The sequence below is a fragment of the Neolamprologus multifasciatus genome, chromosome 17, assembly GCF_963576455.1.
Source record: "Neolamprologus multifasciatus chromosome 17, fNeoMul1.2, whole genome shotgun sequence".
In the NCBI taxonomy this organism is placed as follows: Eukaryota; Metazoa; Chordata; class Actinopteri; order Cichliformes; family Cichlidae; genus Neolamprologus; species Neolamprologus multifasciatus.
The window spans coordinates 17,351,932-17,376,073 of record NC_140455.1 but is presented as its reverse complement, the minus strand read 5'-3'; the positions used below and the strand labels follow the sequence as shown (position 1 = coordinate 17,376,073).

The following is a 24,142-nucleotide window of genomic DNA, read 5'->3' as shown; positions in this document are numbered from 1 at the left end:
AGTCTAAAGGCCTGAGGAGTCGTTTCTGTTTCCCACAACAGGTTTTTTGAGTCAGTGCCTCTCATTGATAGTCCTAATGTGGAAAAAGAAAAAAAAAAAACACCAGGTAACATTAGCTTAGAAATTAAGTCTTCAAATCATCAACTCCAGCGCAACACAGGGTTTTACGCTTCTGTTGTTTAGTTCACTTAGTTTAGTCCTACAGAGATTATCGGCTCAGTCACTCTAAACTCTGTTTCAAAATGAAGGATTATCCATGGTATGTTCATTGGCTATTGATTTGTGATTAACAGTTGATAACCAATGGCCAATTGGTTTTATAGTCAGACTTGCCCCTTCTCATCATATGTTTTTTTTTAAACCAACAATGGAAACACTAATCTCAAGGCTATTGTAAAATACTATCTTGAGTAGATACGTTTAGCCAATTCATGCAAACACCAGCAACACGCCACCAGGTCAAGAAAGGCAAGTGTTTATCTTGTAAAATCTAAAAATAGACGTCATATAAAATATGTCAAAGTGAAAGTGAACTCTCATTCTGTTAGAACCATCCTTTACATTACTGTCACATTGTAACTCTGCTTGACTGTGAGCCATCAGAGTTTGTATTCTGAGCTTGAGCTTGTTAAGCTGAGAAGCCAGCAGCCATTTCTGATTAATTGCATATTGTGCATAAATCTCTGGACTAGCATGCTATATAAGCGGCTGTCAACTCTGAGATCAGTTAGGAACGGTGTGTTTTGTAACATAAACAGAGCTATCATTAGCAAGTAAACGCCTATATCTGGTATTGATAGATAACTGATATTCTCATATACACATTTAATTTTATTAGCTACAGTTGCTTCTGTGAAGCTAATATCAAAGTCACAAAGATCTGAAAATGAAAAAAGAATCTTCTATGGTGAGGCTTTGAAGACAAAAAGTTTGTTTTTATTTAAAGATTTCTATGAGGCACAATAGTTATCATTTTTATCGTGAAAACACGGGCGAAGCGGCTACCTGGGTCACATGATACAGTGCTAAGGTTCAAAAAAGATGGAGAGACGACAAGATACCTGCAGACAACACAGTTCTTAGTACAAAGGCATGATCCAAACACAAAAAACAGAAATGATTTGACAGTCATTAGAATAACACCGAGAATAATTATGGAGAAACAGTCAATGAAGAAGTAAAACATTTAACCATCATCCACCTTTCAGTCACTGACTGTTACATTGTGGATTAAAACCGAAACATCTGTCAGAATGAAATGAAACGTTTGCTTGTGTTAAGAAGCTAAATACAGCGTTTAGTTGCTACTGCAGGTCACAGCTTAGCATATGGCTTTAGATAGAAAATCTAACATGGAGACCTCAGACAGAGACAATAAAACCTCATCAAGTCTCACGAAAATACACAGAAATGCTACAAAAGCTACATTTTCTTTGGAGAGGACAAATGAAATTCATTGACAACATGATGGCTTTTAAACAGCTGGATCCTGGATAATAAGGAAGTTTTAATGGTGTTAAAGAAGAAAAACAGGAGCTAACGGTAGAAACAGATTCAAAGTGTGCACAAATTTTCTTTCACATAAACATCCCTTAGTTAGTTTTTTTTTTTTTAGAAAGTTTTTATCCAACAGCATAATGGAAAGAGAAAATGTTGGAGAAAAGGGCAGAAAGAAAGTAGATGAGAGAATCAGAAGAATTAAAATCATAAAAGTGGCAAAAACAAGGCAAGCAAGCAAGAAAAGACAAGTATTAAAAGGAGCAGCTGTACAAATAGAAGAAAGGGTCCAAGAAGCAGAAAAGGTAAAGAATTGATGACTTTTGAGCAGTGTTGGGTAAGTTACTTTAAAATAGTAACTTAGTTACATTACTAGTTACTTCTATCAAAAGTAACTCAGTTACTTCAAGTTACTCGTTACTTTCAAAGTAACTAGTTACTAAGGAAAGTAACTTTGGTTTTACTCAGAATTCTCTTGTTAATGTGTTGCTTCCACAACTTTGCCAGTCTTCTAGCTTGCTTACTTGCCACAAGTGCACTGTGCCACCTACCAATAGAAAGGAAAAGATAATACATATTTCCACGAGAGAAATCCCACGCCTGGACCGTCATTGACTGCTGCCATGATTCTAGCCTACGTCACAGCGTCATGTGCGCCTTTTACATTCAACACAAAAGCTGCAGTCGTGGTGCTTTCGATTGTACTCAGAACTCAGAAATTCTGCCTTTTGAATAGGAAGATGTAGGTAAGCTGCATACAGGGCTGGACTGGGACAAAAAATCGGCCCGGGCATTTTGACTAGAGACTGGCCCACCATTATAGGAAAAATCATAAAGCCTTTGAATGAAAACAAACGCTGTTGTGACAGTGATGTTCACTGTTTTGATGGTATATGCATCAATCTATCAATCCTTTGTTGTAAGATTCAGATAATTATTTTTTAAAAGCTAGACATTTTAAATGAGAATAAGAAAGAAAAGTATTTCTTTGTGCCCCCCTCTCCCTTTTAATGCCTTACCTGGCCCCCCTGGCAAAACTTTGCTAGATCCGCACCTGCACAGTTACCAGCTGTCAGCTGCCTAAAAAAGGATCCTGGTGTTATCTGTCTCTCAGAAACAGTTCATAACTTCCCTTCAACTCATTTATGTCACCTAAAAGGTAAACCTGTTTCTCCATCACCTGTTCAGCTCTGATGATTCAGTAAGGACGTCTCCTGGTTTCATCTTCATGTTTCCCTCTCACCAGATAACCAAACCGATATCATGACCAGCAGCTTTTTTGCAGCTGTGGCTCCAGCAAACATCAGCTGATACTAGAAATTAATATTAAATAAATTCTAACAACAGCTGATCAAGCTTAAACGTGCTGCTGTTGTTTAACGCGACATCGGCTGGTTTCCTGTTTCTGGCGCAAAGTGGGCGATAAACAAACAAGAGAGAAAAGCCGATCAGCTGATCATTGATCAGTTTTCATGATTGAAGTAGAAACGGGAGAGGGAGGGGAAGAATGAGAGAAGAAGAGGCAGCTGTGCAGCAAAGACACAGAATAACTCCAGCTTTGTGTCTTTTTCATTGTAGCTGAAGTCCGGGACAAACTGTTCCTTTTCACCTCAATAAGAAACGCGTAATATTTTCTCTGAATACCAGACGGGATGGTTGGCAACTCTAATAACTTATGAACAAAATAAAGTTCAACATCATTAACTTCATAGCACCCACCCAGCTGTATAGAAACTCCGTCATGCTAGCTAGTACGCAGTACGGAAAAAGTCAGAATAATGAAAATAAACTCCACCTAAACTTGGTTTATATCTGACCCAGATATACTGCAGGTCATAACTTCTTACCTGAAGTTCAGTTCACACTTGGACCGGCGGCCGCCTCGGGTCTCTTTTCCTTCTGCGTCCCCTTTCCCTCATCCACCTGCTGGCCTCGCCACCACTTGCTAATGTTATTGAATCTGTGGAAGCTCCGCGATGCCACCACACGAAGTAACGAGTAACGACCCTATCTAAATCCCAGTAACGACTAACGCGTTCCTGATTTTGGCATAATAACTAGTTACCGTGCTCGTTACCACAATAATAACGTAGTTACTGTAACGCGTTACTTAATAACGCGTTAGTCCCAACACTGCTTTTGAGTGACTCCTTCAGGCACTGATTATGTTTTAATGACGCTACATCACTCAGTCCTGTTTCTGCCTCTCTACATTCATGGAGTCAAACTGTTCATTCTCACTGTGACTGGATCTGTGGTTATTCCCCCTACATGTTTAAATGACTGACACAATATCTTTGTAAACTTGTGTTTATGTTTCCCTAAGCGGTCTGGAGAACATTAGCCCAGCCAAGCTCAGACTTTTTATCTTAATGAGGGGATTAGGATGGACCACTCTCCCTGAGGAAGCACTCCAGAGAAGTGCCTGTGGGAGCCAGACATCCTGTGCTAGAAAGAAAGTGTGTTAGGGTCACGGGTGTCTCACACAGGACACCAGAGCACGAAAGCTGGTTTTTCTTCACAGGTTTCTGAAGAGCATCAGACAGACAGCATGCATCAGATGGTTCAACTCGATTTTGAAATGTGGTGGCACACTAAGGAGCTATATGTATAATCTTTTTTCTAGAACCAGAAGTACCATCTTTGGATATGTTATTAGCCAACGCAAGCTAGCTTTGTTGGCAAACTACATTAAGTAGCTTCTTTTGACAGTCTGTTAGTACAGTAATCACACAGCAGCCATGTTATTGGTCAGATAACATCATTAAAATGCTCCAAAAGGCTCCAACAGTACAAACAGAGGTCCAGTTCAGGGAGACCAGTTAGCTGAAGCGAAGCCTAGCAAACAGCTAGCAGCTGGATAGTGACCACCTGTGTCACTATCCACCTGTCAGTCAAAGAGGCCTCACCCCCAGTAATGCAAACTTTAAACCTTAATACAATTTAAAAAGATGAGTTACAAACTAAAGTGTGAATACAGTATAAAGGCCAATTCAGTGTTTGTATCAGGCTGTAAACATGGTTATTTCTGTTGTAAAGTGTTAATATGGGAGTCTATGGGTACTGACCAACTGCTGGAGCCCCTGCTGGACGTTAAAGGAACTGCAGCTTTTGGTACTTCCATGTTGGGTTTACTTTTCAGACCCATGTGTTGTCCCTTAAGCGTGACAATGACTTCAAATGAATTTTTGTTGAGAGAAAAGGTCTTTCTACAATTAAAATACAGAGAATAAACTGAATTCTTGCTTGGTATTAATTAATTTCAGGGGTAACCTTCTGATTTCTCATGGATCACCAGACTGAGAAGTCCCACCGCTATTCTCAGGTTTGTGGACTTTCAGCTTTTTCCACAGCTGTTCAGTTTCCTTAAGATCAGAAATTAAAGCCTCCCCTCATCATACACACATATTTGGGTCATTGTGCTGCAACTGAGACAGACTCTCATTTTTGGAGCCTCAAGTGGACATTAGAGGAACGCCACTTGTGAATAAATTTGAATTTTGCACAGAGATCACTGATGAAGACAAAAAACAATCAGATATGAATCTGACGTATTAAACAAACAATACATTCATGCTCTCAGGCTTTTTTAAGGAATGGTTAAAAGGTGTCCAACAGTCAACACAAATCTAAGACAGGATAGACGTTCTCACAAAAAGTGATGTGAATAAAATGTGTTACAGCAGCAAAATTCAAGTTTACAACAAAACATGATGGCAGTCTCCTAGCTGAACCCGAGGAGGAGATGACAGGACAATAACAGCTCACTCACTCAGAGAACAGCTTGGCAAAAATATTGCTTAAAGCAGGGTCGAATTTAGACTGCTGGGCATGTTTGAAAGGCGGTGGTAGACATTTCGAAACAACAGTTGATGATTAAAAACTCCCCCTGATACAAGATGAATCACACTTCGTGATTGCAGGTCTATTGTTAACTCTGGTGCTTGGCAGAAAATTAAGTAATTTTACCCAGAGCGTTTCTGGAGATGAGCTTAAATATGTTTAAAACACTTAATTTTTCTGTCTAAACTCTTCCCTCAGCAACTGTCACGAATACCAGCAACACCAGGCAAACGCAGCTGTGCAAACCAAACATCACATGTCCCAGCAGCTCTGCAGACTTCCTGAAACATGTTTCACATTGATCGTTCTTGAACAGATCCAGACTGAGAAGCTACTTCAATGTCTTCGCCAACATGTGGGAGCTGTGAAGATATTCAAATTAAAACTCCCTACAGCTTCTCCACCACCTGCTGTCTGCTGCTCATGTGTATGACACATAATAATATGATACATAATAACTTAAATATTTTTTATTTAATTTAGATCCTAAATGTTATGGACTGTTAAGGAGGATTAAAACTTTCACTGAAAAAGCCTCTAACTCTTGTTTCGCCAATTTGTAAAACTGTTATTTAAGATAAAACAATGTTTGAACGTTTGCCCGGTGCCTCTTTTTGTGTAATGTATCTCTGTTAGGGCACCGAGCTGCACACTAGTCTCTGACCCTGAGCTGGATAAGCGGAAGAGAATGGATAGTAGGATGGACGTTCATCGTCCAGGAAATCAAAAAAGAAATAATTTGAGCTGGAATTTATTGTAGTGCTCCTTGGTACATTTGAATATTTCTAAATTTTCACAAGCTGATTATGACTGGTAACCAATAAGAAGATTTTGTGAGACATTTCTGTGGAAGCGTTACATACTGCCTCTGTGGGTACCTGTATAGCGTACAAGCTATAAGCCTCCTGTCCCTTAGCTGTCAGCTCAGAGGTTTTTCCTGCCTGTACAATCAGGGTTGAAGCCGAGCAAAACCATCTGCAGCACAGAGAATCCCCCGAGCACCCACACACTTTACTCACATGGTCTAGATTCTGTCCTCATTACTTCTGAAGGCAGCATGTGGAGGGAACCCCGGGCCACGGGCATGTGTCGTTTTTTTTTTTTTTACCTTGGAGTGTTTACCAAGCAACAACGCGTCTGTTTAACATCCTACTACAACCTTGTTATTGTCCTCCTAATTAGACTTACTGATGCTTTGCTTTGTTTTGAAGCGTTGAAAAGTGAACAATGTGGCACAAATTAAAGTAGAATTCTACTTCTAAATGCTTTAAAATGCAGTTTTAATGGGCCAGAACTCCTATACCGACAACTGCAGTCCTGTAGATAACATTGGGATCTAAAGTTATCCATTTATGGATATTTTTCATAGAGTAATATTTAGTTATGGTGTATAGCTTCAATGTCCATAGAAGGATTGAAGACTAAAAAACATTAAGAACTAGGAGTCTAATCCATAAACACCAAAATATGACAGAATTGGTGATGTTTCAATTAAAGAGACTTATGATGTACTTGAAACACCACTTCAATGTCCATAGAAGGATTGAAAACCTTAACAATAATAATAATAATAATGATAATAATAATGACAATAATAATAGCAAAAGTGTACTTTACATTTCCACCTTTTGAGCTTTTGCCTTGTGTCTTATTATTTTAATGGTACTGACCGGTAAGTTAAAGTCACGTGCAGTTTGATGAACCAACTCATGATTCATTCATGATTTGCTTTAGGTTTGGTTTCAACTGGATGGAAACCTGGCTTAGTGAAATGGGACAGCACTTTAACATCTTTCTTTTGACATAATTAGGGCAGTTTCAGCCCAGTTAGAGGAAATAATAAATTGCCAAATTTAGACCACAGAATGTTCTACCTCCAACATTCACTTTTAATTATATAGTATCAAATATGCTATACAAGACAAAAGTAATCTGTCAGTTGCTTCAGGATGCTTTATATCTTAAAGTAAAAAAGTTATAACTGACTTGCAGGTGCCTGGTCTCTTTTACACTCTACTTTGAAGGGAAACTGTGGTGCAGCTGATTTTACTGAGCTGAATACATGAACTTTGTATTTCTTTGGGTGCGACTTGAAGGGTAACGTTGTCAGTAACATTAGCTGTGGTTGTTTCTGCTGAGCTCCCTGCTGTCTGCCAACACCTTCATGGTTCAAAGAGCTCTTGCATCGTCAACCATGTAGAGGATTCGAGTCCCTGAAGCAATAGGATCCACTAATGGGCACACTAATGAGTCACCAGTGTATTTGAATACATAAATTAATAGGGCAGGTTTAATTATTTAAATTGAATTCCAAATATTGAATTAAAAATACCCGTCCATTTGCCTTTTACTGACTCTTTATATTTTTCACCGCTTCACTTTTTACCTTAAAATCCAGTCACAGAGCTGAGCAGCCAAAATGTTAGAAAAGCCCACACTAGTCGACCTTTCAAAAAGGTCTTCGGAAACTCTGACTCTGAAAGTATTTCCAGAATATTCCAAGACTGTTTTAACCAACTGGATTTAACCTTCTAATATCCACCATGTACCTGGCAAACCTCTTAGTGTAAACTTTAGGGTAGGGCTCCCCAACTCGAGGCCTCAAGGGCCGGTGTCCTGCAGTTTTTAGATGTGTCCGTGATCCAACACAGCTGATTCAAATGGCTAAATTACCTCCTCATGTCTTGCAGTTCTCCAGAGGCTGGTAATGAACTAATCATTTGATTCAGGTGTATAGACCCAGGGTGAGATCTAAAACCTGCAGGACACCGGCCCTCGAGGCCTGGAGTTGGGGACTCCTACTTTAGGGTTATATGGGCTTCAGAAACTAGAGTTGTTAAATGAGAGTTAAATGTCAGTCTTACAGTTCTTCAGTCATGTCCATTTGTGTATGCAAAACAGGTGAAAATTACAAGGAAAAGTTGATGTGAACCTAAACTAGTGACCTGGCAGATGTTACGAGGTTAAAAACATCTTGCACAACCCCCCCCCCCCCCCCCCCCCACCACCACCACCACCAGAAAACAACCAAGAGCACAACAGACGACTAAACAATCCAGATATTTTCTATGACCATTGATACAAGTCAAAGAGAAAAAAACAGTTGTGACTGTGTGCTGGAAAAACTTTTTTCAATGAAACAAAATCATTGCTAAGCTCCTATAGGGTTCAAATTGTACTATAAAAGTGCTGTAGTAGACAACCATTTATCTTCACATATGTAATATGAAGTCTCATTTGTTAGAAGACTGATGAAAGAAATTCTCAGCGAAAGACTGCCTTGAGTTGCACAAGCTAGAAGAGCAGAGGCAATCCTGAAGGTAACATCAGGACTTTGCACCTCTGTTAAGAAACATTCATGGCTACTGGGACTTGAAGGGAAACTACATTAATAAGAGAGCTACAGAAGAGCAGTTACTTCCCAAGAGTCAGTCCCTATGCTTGTCTTGTCCTGACTGCATCATCAATCACAGCGCGAGGGTTTGGGTTGGGCTTTGATAGCATCCTATTAAATCTGAATCTCTGATAGAATCTCAGCTTTCATCCTTTGTATAACAACTTAAAAACACAAGTCAAAGATCAGCACAAGGTGTCAAAAATTTCTAAGAATCAAAAACCCTACCTGATTCAAATTTGGCTGATCTCAATCATTTTCTTACGACAGTGTATTTGCCAGACTCACCTCAATCCAACTTTGTCCACTTTCCTAAAATTGAAATTAAGATCAGTGTTTATCGTTTTGAGATTGGAGGAGATCCAGCTCTCATCGCTGAGGCAAAAGTAGGTCATAATGGGACTTCCAGTTCAATAATCTGAACTGGAGATGGTTACATTTAAATAACTTTTAGCCCATTCCCAGAATATCTTGAACATATATTGTTCTATATGTGATTAGTTGCTGCTGGACAAAGCCAGAAACTGATGGATGATCACTGAAAGATCTCTGATGAATACAGATTTTTCCCATCTAATAGTTGGAACAAACTCATTTATATAGCTGGTCTATAACAAATTATCTAATCCAAATATTGGAGCTCACATGTAAGCTGAAATGACTGAACAAGTATAACAGATAAAGATACTTGATAAGAGACCCTTAAAACACCAGAACTTAATAAGTCTGGGTTTCTTGATGACTAGAAACCAGACCCAAAGTAGAACCAGCTATCAGTACCCAACGCCAACTACCCTCATTTAAACAGCCTTTCATTGCTAGTCAGAAGATTTCCACTGATCCACTTTAAGCTAAAATCAGGAAAAAGTCTGAAGTTTTGTACAGTCTTCCTGCTGAAATCTATAGGCAACAGTGGATTTCCCCTCATCTTCACCTCATTCAAACATTCTGATCATACCAACCAGTCCGGACAGCAATGGGTTGTTGGTGGCGTCTTTAGCCATTTAGTTGACTTCGGCCACCGGCTCATTGGCATTTTTAGTGATTTCATGCTGAAGAAACATCTTTCTGCTCGCTCTAATGTTCCCGATCTCTGCGCCGCACTGGGACCGCAAACAGTGGCAGGGTCCTTGAGGGCGATGACAGCTCGGGGTCAGAGTTTGTCGTGAGTGGGTCTCTGGCCTTGCTGCTGCAGCGGTCAGGTGGCATGGCAGACAGGTCTTGGCAGACCTCATAGGAGCACTTCCTCTTCTGGAGGGCCTCGGCTCGAACAGCCAGGGAGCGAGCACATACCGTCAGGAGCACAATGAGCGTGCCCAGAAGGAGGGAAACCATTGGCCAAAGAACACAGTGTAACAGGACACTGGTGTCATGGGAACGGCGCCACAACACGTCATCAGGCCTGAAATAAAAAGAAGAAAAAGTAAAAGCACGAATTTAACATTGTGTTAAAACACTACTCTTGGGATTGACTGTTAATTCACTGACCTCCTACAGGTCCTTCTACTTTTACTCCTTTTTCATACCAAACCATCTCCTGTCACTAAAATTAAAGGCTTCCTACTAATATTTCATGTTACAGACAATGAAAGCAAGATAGGAGCAAGCACCCCCTTAATCACATCCCATCGGGAAAGCTTTGTTTCGAAGTGCCGAATCAGGTGAGCAGTAGAGCAATTTTTCCACAGTAATGACAATGATTTTTTTCTATAAGAGGAATTGCCCCCTGCTGGTCATTAGAAAGAATGCAGTTAAGGTCCATGGGCCTCACTCAGAGTATCTTTAATGACTAGCTTGCTTAACTCAACAAGTGTTTATGTTGTTATTCATTTAGGTAGTATAGCTAATGTTACATTAGCTGGATATCGTTAACTGCAATCCAACATCAGCATACTCAAATAGACATCTTACTAAAGATGAACAAAATCTATCTCTCCTTTTGAAAAGTGACATTGTCTCATTTCTGAATCTCAATCTTCACATGATTAAAATGAATTGTACACCTAACAATTTAGGAAAGAAAGGCAAAGCTGTTTCTATGTATCAACAAAAACTAACATAGCAAATTTCCCAAAAATAGAGTTAAGCTATCTGCAGTGTAACTGAGCACACATTCATCTCCACAGTTAGCTGTGGAGCATCTTTAATCATAACAGAAAATTAAATATCAGCAATGTTTGGGCGGCTGGTGAAGTCTTACTAGTTGACAGATAGTGGTGTGATACCTGGTGGCTAGTTATAGAGCTGTGGTTAGGCTAATACAAACACATTAGCAGAGGGAAAATGGAGGATGAGGGTTAAAAAGTGTTCAGTAAAGTTCATGCTGAAGTGAGCATCTAAATTCTGGGCCATTATGAGATCAGTAAGGATTTTGTGAACTGTGAATCATGCCGATGCTCTAGTGGAATCCCAAAATAAAAATTAAGGAGTTGGAAGTGACCAGAAGAAAGATCTCCTTCAGCTGTGCACAGTCTAATTTAAACTCTCATACTCTGACTGACACCACCAGAAAGTTTTTGGATATAACCTTCATGCCACCTCTGAAATAAGCCAGACATCTAGAGACTACATGCTTTTCTAAACTTAATGAAAAAAGAAACTTTGCGTGTTCCAGTTTGTTCTCCAAAACACCAAAGAAGAGCTGATGTGTAGCATCAATGAGCTCCCACTGGGGCCTCATTTATGAACCAGCATTTCCTCATTCGGATCTTTCTGGTGCAGAGATAAAAATAAAACTAGCCAAGGTCACAGGTAAGCACTGACGGTGAATTATCGGAGGATTAAGCTGACACGCTAAAGCAGATCTCTGGCTTTTCTTTGTCTCATCAGTTTTTTGGACAGAGCCTGAATAAAAAGAGAGGAAAGAAGAGCTTCTTCAAACATCTCTCCTCCTGCTCTTATTATCTTTCACTGCAGTGTTTATTTTCAGGTTGTAACCTCAGCATCCTTCTGCTGTTCTGCTCAGTGTCTCCTGCTCACCTCTGATAATCCACCTTCATCATACTGTTGACCTACATTTTCACCTTTATGTCATCGGTAGTGTGATAAAGCAAGGTTCTATAGACTGAAATTATTCACTGGTTAACAAGATATATTTTGAGAATTCAGGCTGGAGCCTCACATATTTTAATTAAAATAACAATAATGTATAAGGCATTTAAAATCTGAATGAAGTGGCTCTGGGATTTTAATTAAAGGTTATTTTTTATTCATTTAAACAATTTTTGGTCCAACAATTGAAAGACCAACGGTTTGAGGATTTTTGGCGTTTGACAGGATTTTGTTTGTTTTTCATCATGTTTTATATTTATATTTTTTATGTATTTAAATATTCAAAAAAGCATGAATGAACATTTCTTAAAAATGCATAAAAGTTAAAGAGCTAAGAAACCACTTCTCATCTGAACCTGCAACATAAATTCACCCTGAAAGCAAAATGTAAATAGAAATCATGTATAATGCACACAGAGCACTAATGAAACCAGAAGAAAAGATGAATATTACAATAAAACTATAGTAAGACAAACCTTTAAATGAATAATATGATGGTATTATTAGACAGTAGGTAAAACATGGCATAAAGGGAATAAAAATTTGAATTTATATTAAAATTTTAAGTATAAGCATAAAGTTTGAATCCTTCTAGGGCACTGACAAAAAATGGCTTTAAGTATAAGTGGAAGTGGAAAGACTATTAAAGTGAAGTCAGAGGTCACGTCTTGAGGGTCAAAGGTCAGGAACAGCAAATTTGAAAGTGGAAAGTGTGTCTGTCAGAAAGTCCGGTCATTTGTCTTCTGTGGTAACAATGATGTGACAGAATCACACTTTCTTTGATTTCCAATTTATCTGAATCGCACCTCCAAATAGACAGAGCTGTAAACGTGTGCGTGAGCCTCACCGCCGCTGCTGGTTGAAGAAGCAGATGAACGACTGGCTGTTGACCTCTTTGGTGAAGTAATCCTCCCACCACAGAACGCTGTCTCTGTTCTTCTGGTTGTCCCTCTCACACGGAGGCACAAACGAACACTGCGACAAAAAATTCAGCACAAATATTCAATTTAATTTACATGAAGTTTTACATCATATAAACATCATAAGCACACTTAGACATGTTTACAGCCGGATACAAAAACTGTTCTCTTTTCTAACGCCTGTATTACTTTTGGAGCATTTTAATGACATGATGTGACCAATATTATGGCTGCTGTGAGGTAACTGTACTAACAGCATCTAAACAAACTACTTCTTGTAGTTTGCCAACAATGCTAGCTAGGACTGGCTAATAACATATCCAAATATAACACTTCTGGTTCTAGAAACAAGATGGTGAAAACCACAACGGGGTTCAAAAAGCTGAACCTGGTTCTGCTGGAGGTTTCTTCCTCTTAAAAGGGAGTTTTTCCTTCCTACTGTCATGGAGCTTGCTCATGGTGGGTCTTCTGATTGTTGGGTTTCTCTGTATTATTGTAGGGTCTCTACCTTTCAGTATAAAGTGACTTGAGGTGACTGTTGTTGTGATTTGGTGCTCTATATATAAAAAAACTGAATTGAATTAAATTGAATATACAGTTTGTGATGCAAACAGGTGAAAACAAGATTCAAAATATATAACATATAAACTGTACAGACAAAACTTAGAGGGTTTGACAGAGTGTTTCAGTGTTTCATCACATTGCTTTTGTGGCAGCTCTTAAATGAATAAATAAATGACAGTGATTACTCGGCAGGAGGTGCTCTAATGAGGTCACAATAATCTGACAAGTTTAAAGGGGGGTCGGCATCGCGTTGTTTTTCTTCAGTTTTATTTTCAGCGAACAAAAATAACCTCTGTGACTGACACACACACACACACTCAGATTCATGTAGCAGGAGGTTGATTGGTGTCTGGCTGGTTCCTGTGAATCGACTGGTTGCCATGATGATGACTTGATTGGTGCAGAGAAGGGGCAGGGGGTCGTCTCCATTAGTCATGGAAGCTGTGGACTCTGTGGAACTGTGGTGGATGTTTTTAACCGAATCAGAAGCTCAAAGGTCAAAAGCAGAACAGAGCATCTCTCGCCAGCATGGAGCCACACCTGAGTTTGTGGACAGTAGGTGGAACTAAAGATGACAGCCAGCTAAATGATTCCTCTGGAGGGGCAACAGCAGCTGCTTGGATTGGCTTCAGTCCCTCCCTGAGTATGTGTAGTCACCGTATGAAAGCAGAAAAAAATCTCTTTGAGCTAATTAATGGACATTTATTCCCAACAAAGCTCAAGAATAATCAACCACTCTTCTTCAGATGAGGTACCAGTGTGCACAGGTGTGGCCCCAGATGTGTTACTGCCGAAATACGTTACATTTATTCTTTAGTAGAGCAAAAAAAATCACCTAAAAACCAAAACTAATGCAAATCTACGAACAAGGATTAGGGCCACTGGAAGAAAAAAAAGTGTGAACGTCTTCTTTTTTTCCTTCTTTTCCAGAATTCTGAAATTAAAGTCAGAATTCTGACTTTTTTCTCAGAATTCTGGAAAAGAAGAAAAAAAAAGAAGACGTTCACACTCTTTTTCTTCCAGTGGCCCTAATCTTCTTCCGTACAAATGTCATGGAAAAAATATTCTGAAAAAATTAAAATACACAGCTCTGTTTTCACTTCCAACATAAATGAAGACAGAAAACTAAAAAGCAGTGACTTTTGTAGGGTTACTGAAGTTGGGCTAGCTGGTATATAATGATGTGCTATGTGATCGCTAGCAACACAGCTATGTAAGCATAACAAACACAGTGAAGCTGGAGGATGAATGCTAACCTTTTTCCACCCATTAAAATTTAATGGGAGGGTTCCAGATGGTTGGAGACAAATGCAATCGCATAGTAGGATGCTGTAAACGGACCAAAATTCAGTCAGGAGAACAACTGAGATAATCCATCCACAATACGAGGTTAGTCATTAATATACTGCAACAACATGGGAATAAAGCAGCTGCAAAAGAATTCAACATTAATGAATCAATGGTACAGAAGTGGAGGAAGCAAGAAGAGTGGCTTGAGTAAAGTTTGACTTATCTGACTGTTTTGTTTTGCCTTATAATCCGGTGTGCGTTATGGTGCGAGAAAATACACCACAATTTATATCACCTTTGAACGGTGATAGAAATTAAGCTCTTGTTTTGCAGCTTTGATTCACCGGAGGGGCTAAAGGGGGTGTCCCTTATTGTTATAGTTTTTTTTAATGTGGGAGTCTGTGGGGACTGACTCACTGAGGGAGCCTCTGCTGGATTTTAGAGGAACTGCAGGCTTTGATTTCACTACAATGGATTTATTTTTCAGACCCTGGGGTCATCGCTTCACTGTGGCCATGGCTCCAAGTGCATGTTTAGTGGGGCAGGTCTGTCTACAGTTAAAATCCTGAGAACTTGATGAATTTTCATCTCGTTTGGTATCAATTAATTTCTGGGGCAGTTTTCTGATTTCCTGTGGGCCTCCCACTGAGAAATCCTGCCAGTGTTCTGAGGACTTTCAGATTTTTCCACAGCTGTTCACTTTAATTAAGATCAGGAAGTAAAGCCCTTCTCAGCACACTCCATGCTTTTTACATGCATATTATACTGTAGCAGGATCGCTGAGCTGCGACCAAGTCAGATTCTCTCTGACACCAGGCAGTTTGTTTCCCTCCAGGTTTTACTGATAATCTTCTGATTATAAGTCCAGCGCAGGTTCAACACAGCCAAGCAGCCCAATAACACACCTGAGCCTCGTCCGTGTTTCTCAGCAGGGATGCTGTTGTTTTCTTTTAAGGTTTTTTTCTTCTGTGAGCGCTGAGCTTGTGTGACTCACTGAACTGCTCTTATTCAAGCTTTTTCAGGCTGGCCTCTGAATGTGGGTCTTCCCTCATTGAACCACTTTCATTCAGAAATATTTCCAAGGTTGTTTTCACACCTTTCAAATCAAAACAGTTTGATATGGCATCAGTTTTAGGAGTGATGGGGAGGATTATTTTCTAATTTCTCTGAGTTGCTTTGAGAGTCTTGCAAGATTACTGGCTTAGTGAGGTAACCTCATGTGTTATGAAGCAGGTGTTTCACTTATGTGACATAACAACTCAACATGTACATAACCAACACCTACTAACCAATCAACTCCCTGGAAAATGATGTCATCATTCCTGCAAAAGCCCTGATGGCAGTAGAGTTCTTTTAGATATAAAGTTTCTCATGTTTGATGTCAGGAGCAACTTTCTCTCTGCTGAATGCGAGCGATGATTTTATTGATCTACAAGCCTCGATATGTTGTTAGGATCTCTGGATCACTGTGCATAATTTTCATGGACAGAATTGTAAGTGCAGGTAAGAGGAGAAGGGAGATGGTTCAGGTGGTGTCAGGATCACCTCTCTGCTTTTTGCAGCTGATGTGGCTCTGCTGGCTTTGTTTTATGATGACTGTTAGCTCATACTGGGTGGTTTGCAGCAGAGCGTGAAGTGGCTGGGAATTAGCACCTCCAAGTCTGAGGCCGTGGTTGTCAGATGATAACTGAACACAGCCACTCCAGGTCAGGGACGAGGTGCTGCTCACAGTGGAATGAACAGAAAGCTTGTCTCAAACGAGTGAGCATGAAACCAGGTAGTTGGTGTTCAAACATTCAGCTACGACCATGGGCTCTGGGTAACTGAAAGAATGAGACTGTGGATTTAAGTGGCAGAGATGAGCTTCCTCTGGAGGATGGCTCGGCCTTAGAGACACCGTGAGGCACTCAGAGCTGAGCCACCATTCCTCCACTTGGCAAAGAAACAGCTGAGGTGGTTCAGCATGTGATTACGACGGCTCCTGGACTCCTGGGTGGTGCATTCACTGTCTGCCTGCAGAGTTGAAGGTGGACTGAGCGGTCTGGGGGCCACGGCACGATCTGATATCGTCGTGTTGTTCCCAGATCAACATAGTAAATGTTGTTCCAGGATCAACATTGCAAGTGACCAATCAGAATGTTGTGACGTCTTTTGCGACTTCAGGAAAAACCGCCGTAAAACAAAAAACTGTACTTAAGCTGCGAGAAACCGCCTCTGTCCGCCGATCAACCGACCCTGACCCTGACCCTAACCCTTTAATAAACGCTAAGCAGAATTGATATTGTCCTTGCAACATTGGAATTTCATAAATGCACGAATGGCTTGGCGTGCCGAAGAATAACGTCACAACAATGTGATTGGTCACTTGCAATGTTGATCCTGGAACAACATTTACTATGTTGTTCCAGGAACAACACCAACATGACGATATCAGATCATCCGGGGGCCACTCCTGCTTGTGCTGCTGTTGGTCCACCAGAAGGAGAAGACAGATGTTCTAAATTTTTTGTGGTTCCCTCGTTCCCTATTTTTTCCCTCACTTGTCAACCAATCCACATCTAGCAAAAGCTAACTTTTACGCAGATGGACACATTTGAGGGACCTTGGGACCCTTTGCTTAACATGAATTACACTTTAATCCTGGCCTGGAAATGCTTTTATGTCCCCAGAGAAGAGCTGCAGGTGACGTCTGAGGAGAGTGAGACCTGAACATCACTGATGCCCTGACAGCCTGGACCTACATCAACTGCTGCAAAATGAATGGGCTGCTGCAGAAGGATATTATGGATATCCAGTCCAAATACAGGAGAAATAGTTAACTAGATTTGATCTTAGATGATCTGAATGAGTGGACTTCATGTCTGAAAGTGCCCACTGCTCACTTTCTAACCACAGCTGGTATTTTTTGGAGACCTTTTTCTTTTATCTAAAAACTTACACTTAAAATCTGAGCTCCTCAGCTCTCATTTACTTGAGTGTGAAGTGGTCTGCCTTTGATATGTTGGACAGTTACTGAGAGTGCAGAGACGTCAGACCGTCGCGGGTTAGTTTCTGCCTGTCGTGCAGTTGGTGAGACCATCGCTCTGTCTCTGTGTTTCAGGTAAACGCCCGCTCATCAGCCCTCTCAGCTCAGCAGCCATTCATCATCCGTCCAATCACACTCGGCTCGCCTGATGACATCATAAGTGAGGCTCCCTGCCAGATGATTGCGGTTGCCATGCCAACAGGCTGAGGTTATAATTACGTGTGTGTGTGTTGTAGTGTGTGATAAGCGCCCTGAATGAGAGGAGTTTGGGTTTGAAGCAGCAGCGGCCTGCTGCTGACAGGATGAACCATCACGCGGCGATCAGTGAGCAGCAGCGCTCTGAACACGCAGCAGGTTTCCTCCACGCACAAGCTCGCTTCACTCCAGCCTCTGATTGCTGTTATCTCCCCGTCCTCACAGTCCAAGCGTGGACTGACTCAGGCATTTAACGGCACTTCTTTAGAATCAAACATCAGTCTGTGTTTGTTTCCTTTTAAATCAGGAAAAATCTAATTTATTTGACGATATACAGCAAAATTCATCTTAATTATTCACACTGACATTGAAAACAGTGAAACAGTTTTAAAATCAAAAACTAAAATCAATAAAAATGTGCAAAATCTAGGGCTTGGAATATGGAATAGTGTTGTTAGCTCTTTTTAAAGCTAACAACACTAAGAGAAATATGCATGTTCATCCTGATAAATAGGAATGTGACATTGTGTAAACACTTTAAACATTTTAATGTGGGGACTGACTCACTGCTGGAGCCTCTAGTGGACTTGCAGGCATTAGCATGACCTTTTTCAGGTCTTTGCCTAACTTAAGCAAGGCTCTAGAGTGCGACCAAATTGATTGCATATGCAACTTAATTTCTCAGTGGTGTGACTAAAAAAAATCCTAGGTCGCACTGGTTCGACCAGCCGTCCGAGTACAAAAAAAAGTCTCTGCAACTTTGAAAGTCTCTGTGTGGTCAACAACAGACACATTATGCCCATATCGTGGTCTAAACCAATCAGAGATAGTCAGGGACGGGGCCTCTCTGATTGGCCTGGTCCAGATATTCCTGTCAGCCTACCTGTATGTAAGTTTGAAAGCGCAGGCGGATAGAGGGAGGTGAGTAGCGATATCAATTCATTAAATCCTGAATTGACTTTTAAATATAAATATATTTTGCCAGAAATGCCAGAATCTCAGGTTAAAGCTCATAAAACTATTTTAACAACAACCAAACAGTAAATGAGAGCAGGTAAACAGATTCTGCACAAAGACGTAAACACAGAGCACGACGCATCAGAATAAGCGAGATGTCGGCTTTCTCACCCGACAGCACATACTCAGTTAGCTGTCAGGACTTAAAGCCGACAGCTCACTGATTCTGATGCATCGAGTCCGCACTTTGTGTTTACGTCTTTTTTGCACAGATTCTGAAGCTGCAGGCTTTTTCTCTCTCCAACCTATATTGACTGAACCAGCAGCAACAAAAGATCCAAACTACACTTCACATTTGATAAACATCGTCATAAATTCCCTCTTTTGCTATTTTGCTTCCACCACAATTAAATTCCCACTTCCTGCACAGCTCTTTCTTTCTCTCAGTGTAATTCTAGAACAGTGTCCCATCTCATATCTCTGTTTTCTGCATTATTTGTTTGCTTATTACGCACAAGTCATGTTCTGCACTGTTGGCCGCTGTTTTTCTTTTTTTGTTCTCCCAAAAATTACCTCCGACAAGAAAGCCTAATTTCTGCTGTTTAATAGCGAAGAAATTTAAACTTTTTTTAAAATTATGCCAAATTGCAAAAGAGTTAGCTGTGTTTCTAATAAAACCTCTGTAACTTTGCTCTCCTTCACTTCAACAGCATCAGGTAATGTTAAAATGTTGATTCATGGTTTTCTTCAGTTTTTGATCTACTACAGAATATTTTTAAGGTTATCTGCTATAAAAAGCCAGGCCAGGAAAATCTGCTACATGTTTTTCTGTGTTTTATCCTCATTTACTTTGACACAAAGGCATCTGCTGTGATGCTCACACCTCAGATGAAGTCTCACAAGTGTCAGTACTGATAAATGATCAGAATTATAATTTGTCTGTCTGAGTCAAAATTTAATCAAATCAAATTGGGACCTTGTGAATTGGAATCTAATGGATTATAGAAATCAGTGATGATACCCAGCCCTAGTGAGTAGCCTAAGCCCAACAGAAGTGGATGTAGCTGTGGGTGATGAGAAAAGATAAAAGAAACGATTGATAACTTTTTTCGTTAAGTTAAGGCCTGATCTGTCTGAGATTCGTAGCCAGTGCTCTGACATGGAGCCATAAACCTATGAACGCTGAAAAAGCGGTGAAAATGCGGTTTTAAGCGATACTTTTTCACAGCTTCAACCACATGTTAGAAGAACTTGAGAGGTCCTGCTGCATTAGGAGCATTAAAAGAGTGAGACGGTGAATGATCTGTCACAAAGATACTCAGGTAAAAAGCTAGTTTGACGCAGTTTTGTACAAAATGTGTTGTTTTTTTTTCATTCAGTCTAAATTTCAGTACAAACTCAGCTTGAACAAACACTTGACCCAAATAACCAGGAAACGACTGGGACATGACAACACACAAAAAATTAGCTGTGAGTTGAAGAACATCAATCATGTCCTGACAGGCTGACAGCACAAACACCGTCTGTCTTGATTAGATCAGACAAGGAGAAATGTCTTTTGATTGGACGGTAATGAACAGGTGACCTTTGTCCTCTTTAAAAGCAGCAGAGAAAGAGAAAGAGGGCATCAACACTGAAGGAGGAGATCGATTCCACAGCGTGTTTAAAAAAAAAAAACAAAAAAAACTTAAAAGTTTGTGTGTTAATAAAAACATACTGGCAGCAGGAGAAAGGGACCTGAATAAACCAGCAAAGATCAGCTAACTGCACTGAAGCTTCCAGGAGGGAATGAGGGAACTGTCATTTTCCTCATGTTGACACAGGGCATCAACCTGGAAACTTGCTAGAAATTTAAAGAAACACAAAGATCTACAGTTCCTTCAGCGTCCACCGGAGGCTCCAGTTAGCTATTAGCAGGTATCTGTGTCCGTGTGATACAGGCTAGCTTAGCCTTCGACACGCATTCATGGCAAATGCTAAAGCACCAAGAGGCCAGTGGATGATATTATAGTTGCTATGTCCATCTCAGTCTATGACTAAGACATGAAACAAGCTCAGTTTTTTTCTGTAATGGATTAACAGCCCCAACTTTACCAACAGTGTCACCTGCTGTACCTGTGGAATTACTGCTATTTGGTTTTTCTGTAAATTTGCTCTCACTTTAGGAAGCCTGGTTCATGTTTTACTCTCAGGTGTTTTTTTCAGGTGTTTGTTGTTGTGTCTTGTAAAACAAAGGTTCTCAGCAGGATTCTCAGCTCTATCTGACGCTGCGGGGAGTTATCGATCTCTTCACTGATTTTTATATTTCTTATTGATCAGCCGCGTGGGGGCTCTCAGGAGGTCACATGTTCGGAGCTTTCTGTTCACTTCTGAGCGGCTGTCATTATTTGTTGTTGGAGAGGAAAAAAAATCAAAGAACTGCAAGAAAATTTAAATCAATCCAACAACCACAAAAGCCTTGAGACTACAACAACATGTGATCACAATAGCTGCAAAACCACTCTGCTCGTTCCAGTCCCATGTTCTTACTCTTTGACTCTACCAGAGTAGCTTTGCATAATTCACTTTCTTCTGATTGGTTGCTCCTCATAAACAGAAAGTTACTGGGCCTTCTGAGATTATCATGCTCTGTGTGATGTCAAAGAGATTCAAGAGTAGAAAAAACAGATTTCACACAGACACAAATACCTGCTCATAGGTTCTCACTAATTAAATTCTCCAATTTCCCCAAAACTGCACAATATCAGTCAGTCAATAGCAGTTATATAGCAGTCATATTATTGGTCAGATAATCACATTCAAAAGGCTCCAACAGCACACTGTCCTGAGGTCCAGTTCAGAGACCCAATTAGGCAGCTAGTAGCTACAGTGCGGGGAGGCCACGCCTCCAATAATGCAAACAGTTAAACACATGGAGTGGGGAATTATCTATAGAGATAAACCAGTGTTTGTATAAGGCTGGAAACATGTTTGTTTCTGATGTAACATTTTAACATGGGAGTCTGTGGGGACTAAGCCCCTGCTGGACGTTAGAGGAACTGCAGCAGTTGGATTAACAGACAGGACGGTAGCACAGCGGCGTTTCTGTCCTGAATTGGAGCAGATAATCGGAAGCTCTGAGGTTTTTGGTCTTCTGTGACCTGCTGTCGCCTCTCAGTCTGACTCGGCTAAACAGATTAACATGAGGTCATAACGACCTGTCTGTCCACCTGTGTGCCTGTATGTGGATGAACAGTATGGTGATGAATGAGTGGCTCAGCAGTCTCTTTAACCCCTTCAGTTCTGCTCCTCGTAGTCACAGTTTTTATTAAAATCTATACTGATGGGAATACAAACACACCTTTATGGAGCGCTATGGAGCCTTTAATAATTTATATATTTGACTTTCTATGCCAAGTCTCAGGCAGTGTGTAAATGATGAAGAGATGCTTGGATCAAACACTGCAGCATTCACTCAAGCTTTCAGTGAGGAGACGAACATGTGGAGATCCTTCACTTGAAAGGTGGTCAGCCTCTCTGACGGCCAGCTGATACAACGACAGCCGTAAATCCAGATGATTTTTTATTAGTGTCTTGTTGACGTCTCACTTTTAAATATTCATCGAGTACGTATTAGAGTATTAGTAGTATTAGTATTAGAGAGCGCATTATTTCTCTGCATGCCCATCAGAGCACAGCAGCAGCTTATAGATCCACTCGATGATGACTTCATACCTCTCAGCATGGATTACTGAACAGAGCAGCTACAGTCTCACAGAGCAAAATGAATAAGCTGAATAAACCAGTCCCCATAGACTTTACAGCAGAATACCCCCCCCCCCCCCCTTTCCATATTTTTAAAATTCATCTGTTTAACTTCAGTCTGTCATCTTGTCATCTGTAGTGGTTAAATAAAATACCTGCTTTTGACCTGGAAACCAAAGAAATCCTATTTGTAGGAGCAGTGGCTCAAAATCACTTCATGTGTCATTTTAAAGAATATTCAATTCAATTCAATTCAATTCAATTTTATTTTATTTATATAGCGCCAAATCACAACAAAAGCCGCCTCAAGGCGCTTCATAGATACATAGAATATCACAATGTTCGGTTCAAGTTTGCACTAAATTCTGCGCTGGATCCAGATTCAATAATTAATGAAAACACTATTAAATAAAAATAAGCACCTCATTTTTTTCATCAACATTCAACCTGATTCAGGTTCTTTGGAAACTTCGACACCTGCACAAGAACTTCAAATAAAATGACTTGAGACATGCTTAAGATTTCTCTAAAGCACCCAGAGACAAAACTGGCCATTTACCACTTGTCAAAGATCAGTTAAGGTCCAGGAATTGAGTAAAGTATAAACTAGTACAGTTTAGGTACAGGTTGAACACACTTGTTAGCACACAAATGTCTGAACGGCCTCAGCTGAACATTTCCTCTGAGGCAGAGGAGAGGTGGAGAGGGGTAGCATTTGTCCCCAGGGACAGTGCCTCCTGGCTGGGCAGGAAGATACTGACAACTGCCTCCCACCTCCACCGCGTCCAGGAGCTCCAGAAGCTGCCTCATCACAGTTAATTAGTTTAACTTAGCATGACACACACACACAAGTCATTATTGCTGTCGTCATTCTTCAGTGATTATATATATTTTTTTCTGTCTCCATGAACCAAATATACTTTCATAAATTAATAGTTCGGCTTATTTCTGTTGACCTCTTCAGCTGCTCTGAGATTTGCTGTATTTGTAAGCTCCAAATGTCCTGATATAAACAGAAAAATTAAAAATGTTTGCTGCCTACTTCTTTGGGATTAAAGCATAAAAGGTCAGTATTAAAACACAACACCTGCACTCTTTTAAAGCCCCGAGCAGCATAGATGTAATGCCCTCCATGAAACGGAGCAGACTGCTGAGTTATATCTGTATATCTCATGACTGATTAAAAAGCACAAGTTAAAAAAAAAAGAATCATATGCATTTCAGTGTTATAAGTTTATGAGTAACCGCAGTACATTTATGTAGGGAGGACCAAAACTGGCCAAATAATAAATAAATTTTTATATACAGAAAATGAACCACCAAATTTTAAAAGAATAAATTAATACAAAATAAATGATAAAAACAAACAAATTATAAAAAGGTAAATCAACGCCAAAGAAATGTAATATTTTGAATATTTAATTGCATTCATTTTATAACTGGGCCATTTATTTCTTATTGTATTTATTTATATTTGAGTTTTTAAATTATATATTTTGACATATTTGATCCGCCATATTTAAGTAGAGTCTAGTTTAATTCATTAGACTTCACACAGGCCTAGAGACCAGTTGGTGAACCCCTGACAACCATCAATGATTAAAAATAATTTTAAAGAAATTTTTGACATTAAATAATTAGAAAAAATAAAAGTTTTAGACA

General features: G+C 40.0%; 1 protein-coding gene across 2 annotated transcripts in view; it reads right to left on the bottom strand.

Moving 5' to 3' along the window:
* Window positions 1-8,344: 8,344 nt before the first annotated feature.
* The window catches only part of LOC146499232 (calcium-activated potassium channel subunit beta-4-like), a 36,297-nt gene continuing 20,499 nt past the window's right edge, over window positions 8,345-24,142 (bottom strand). For both annotated transcript variants that reach the window (XM_085138194.1, XM_085138195.1), the window contains exons 3-4: window positions 12,633-12,760; window positions 8,345-10,136 (exon numbers count right to left, since the gene is read on the bottom strand). In XM_085138194.1, the coding sequence (XP_084994320.1) occupies window positions 9,812-10,136; window positions 12,633-12,760 (453 nt within the window). In that variant the 3' untranslated portion in view covers window positions 8,345-9,811. The remainder of the gene's footprint in view (window positions 10,137-12,632; window positions 12,761-24,142) is intronic.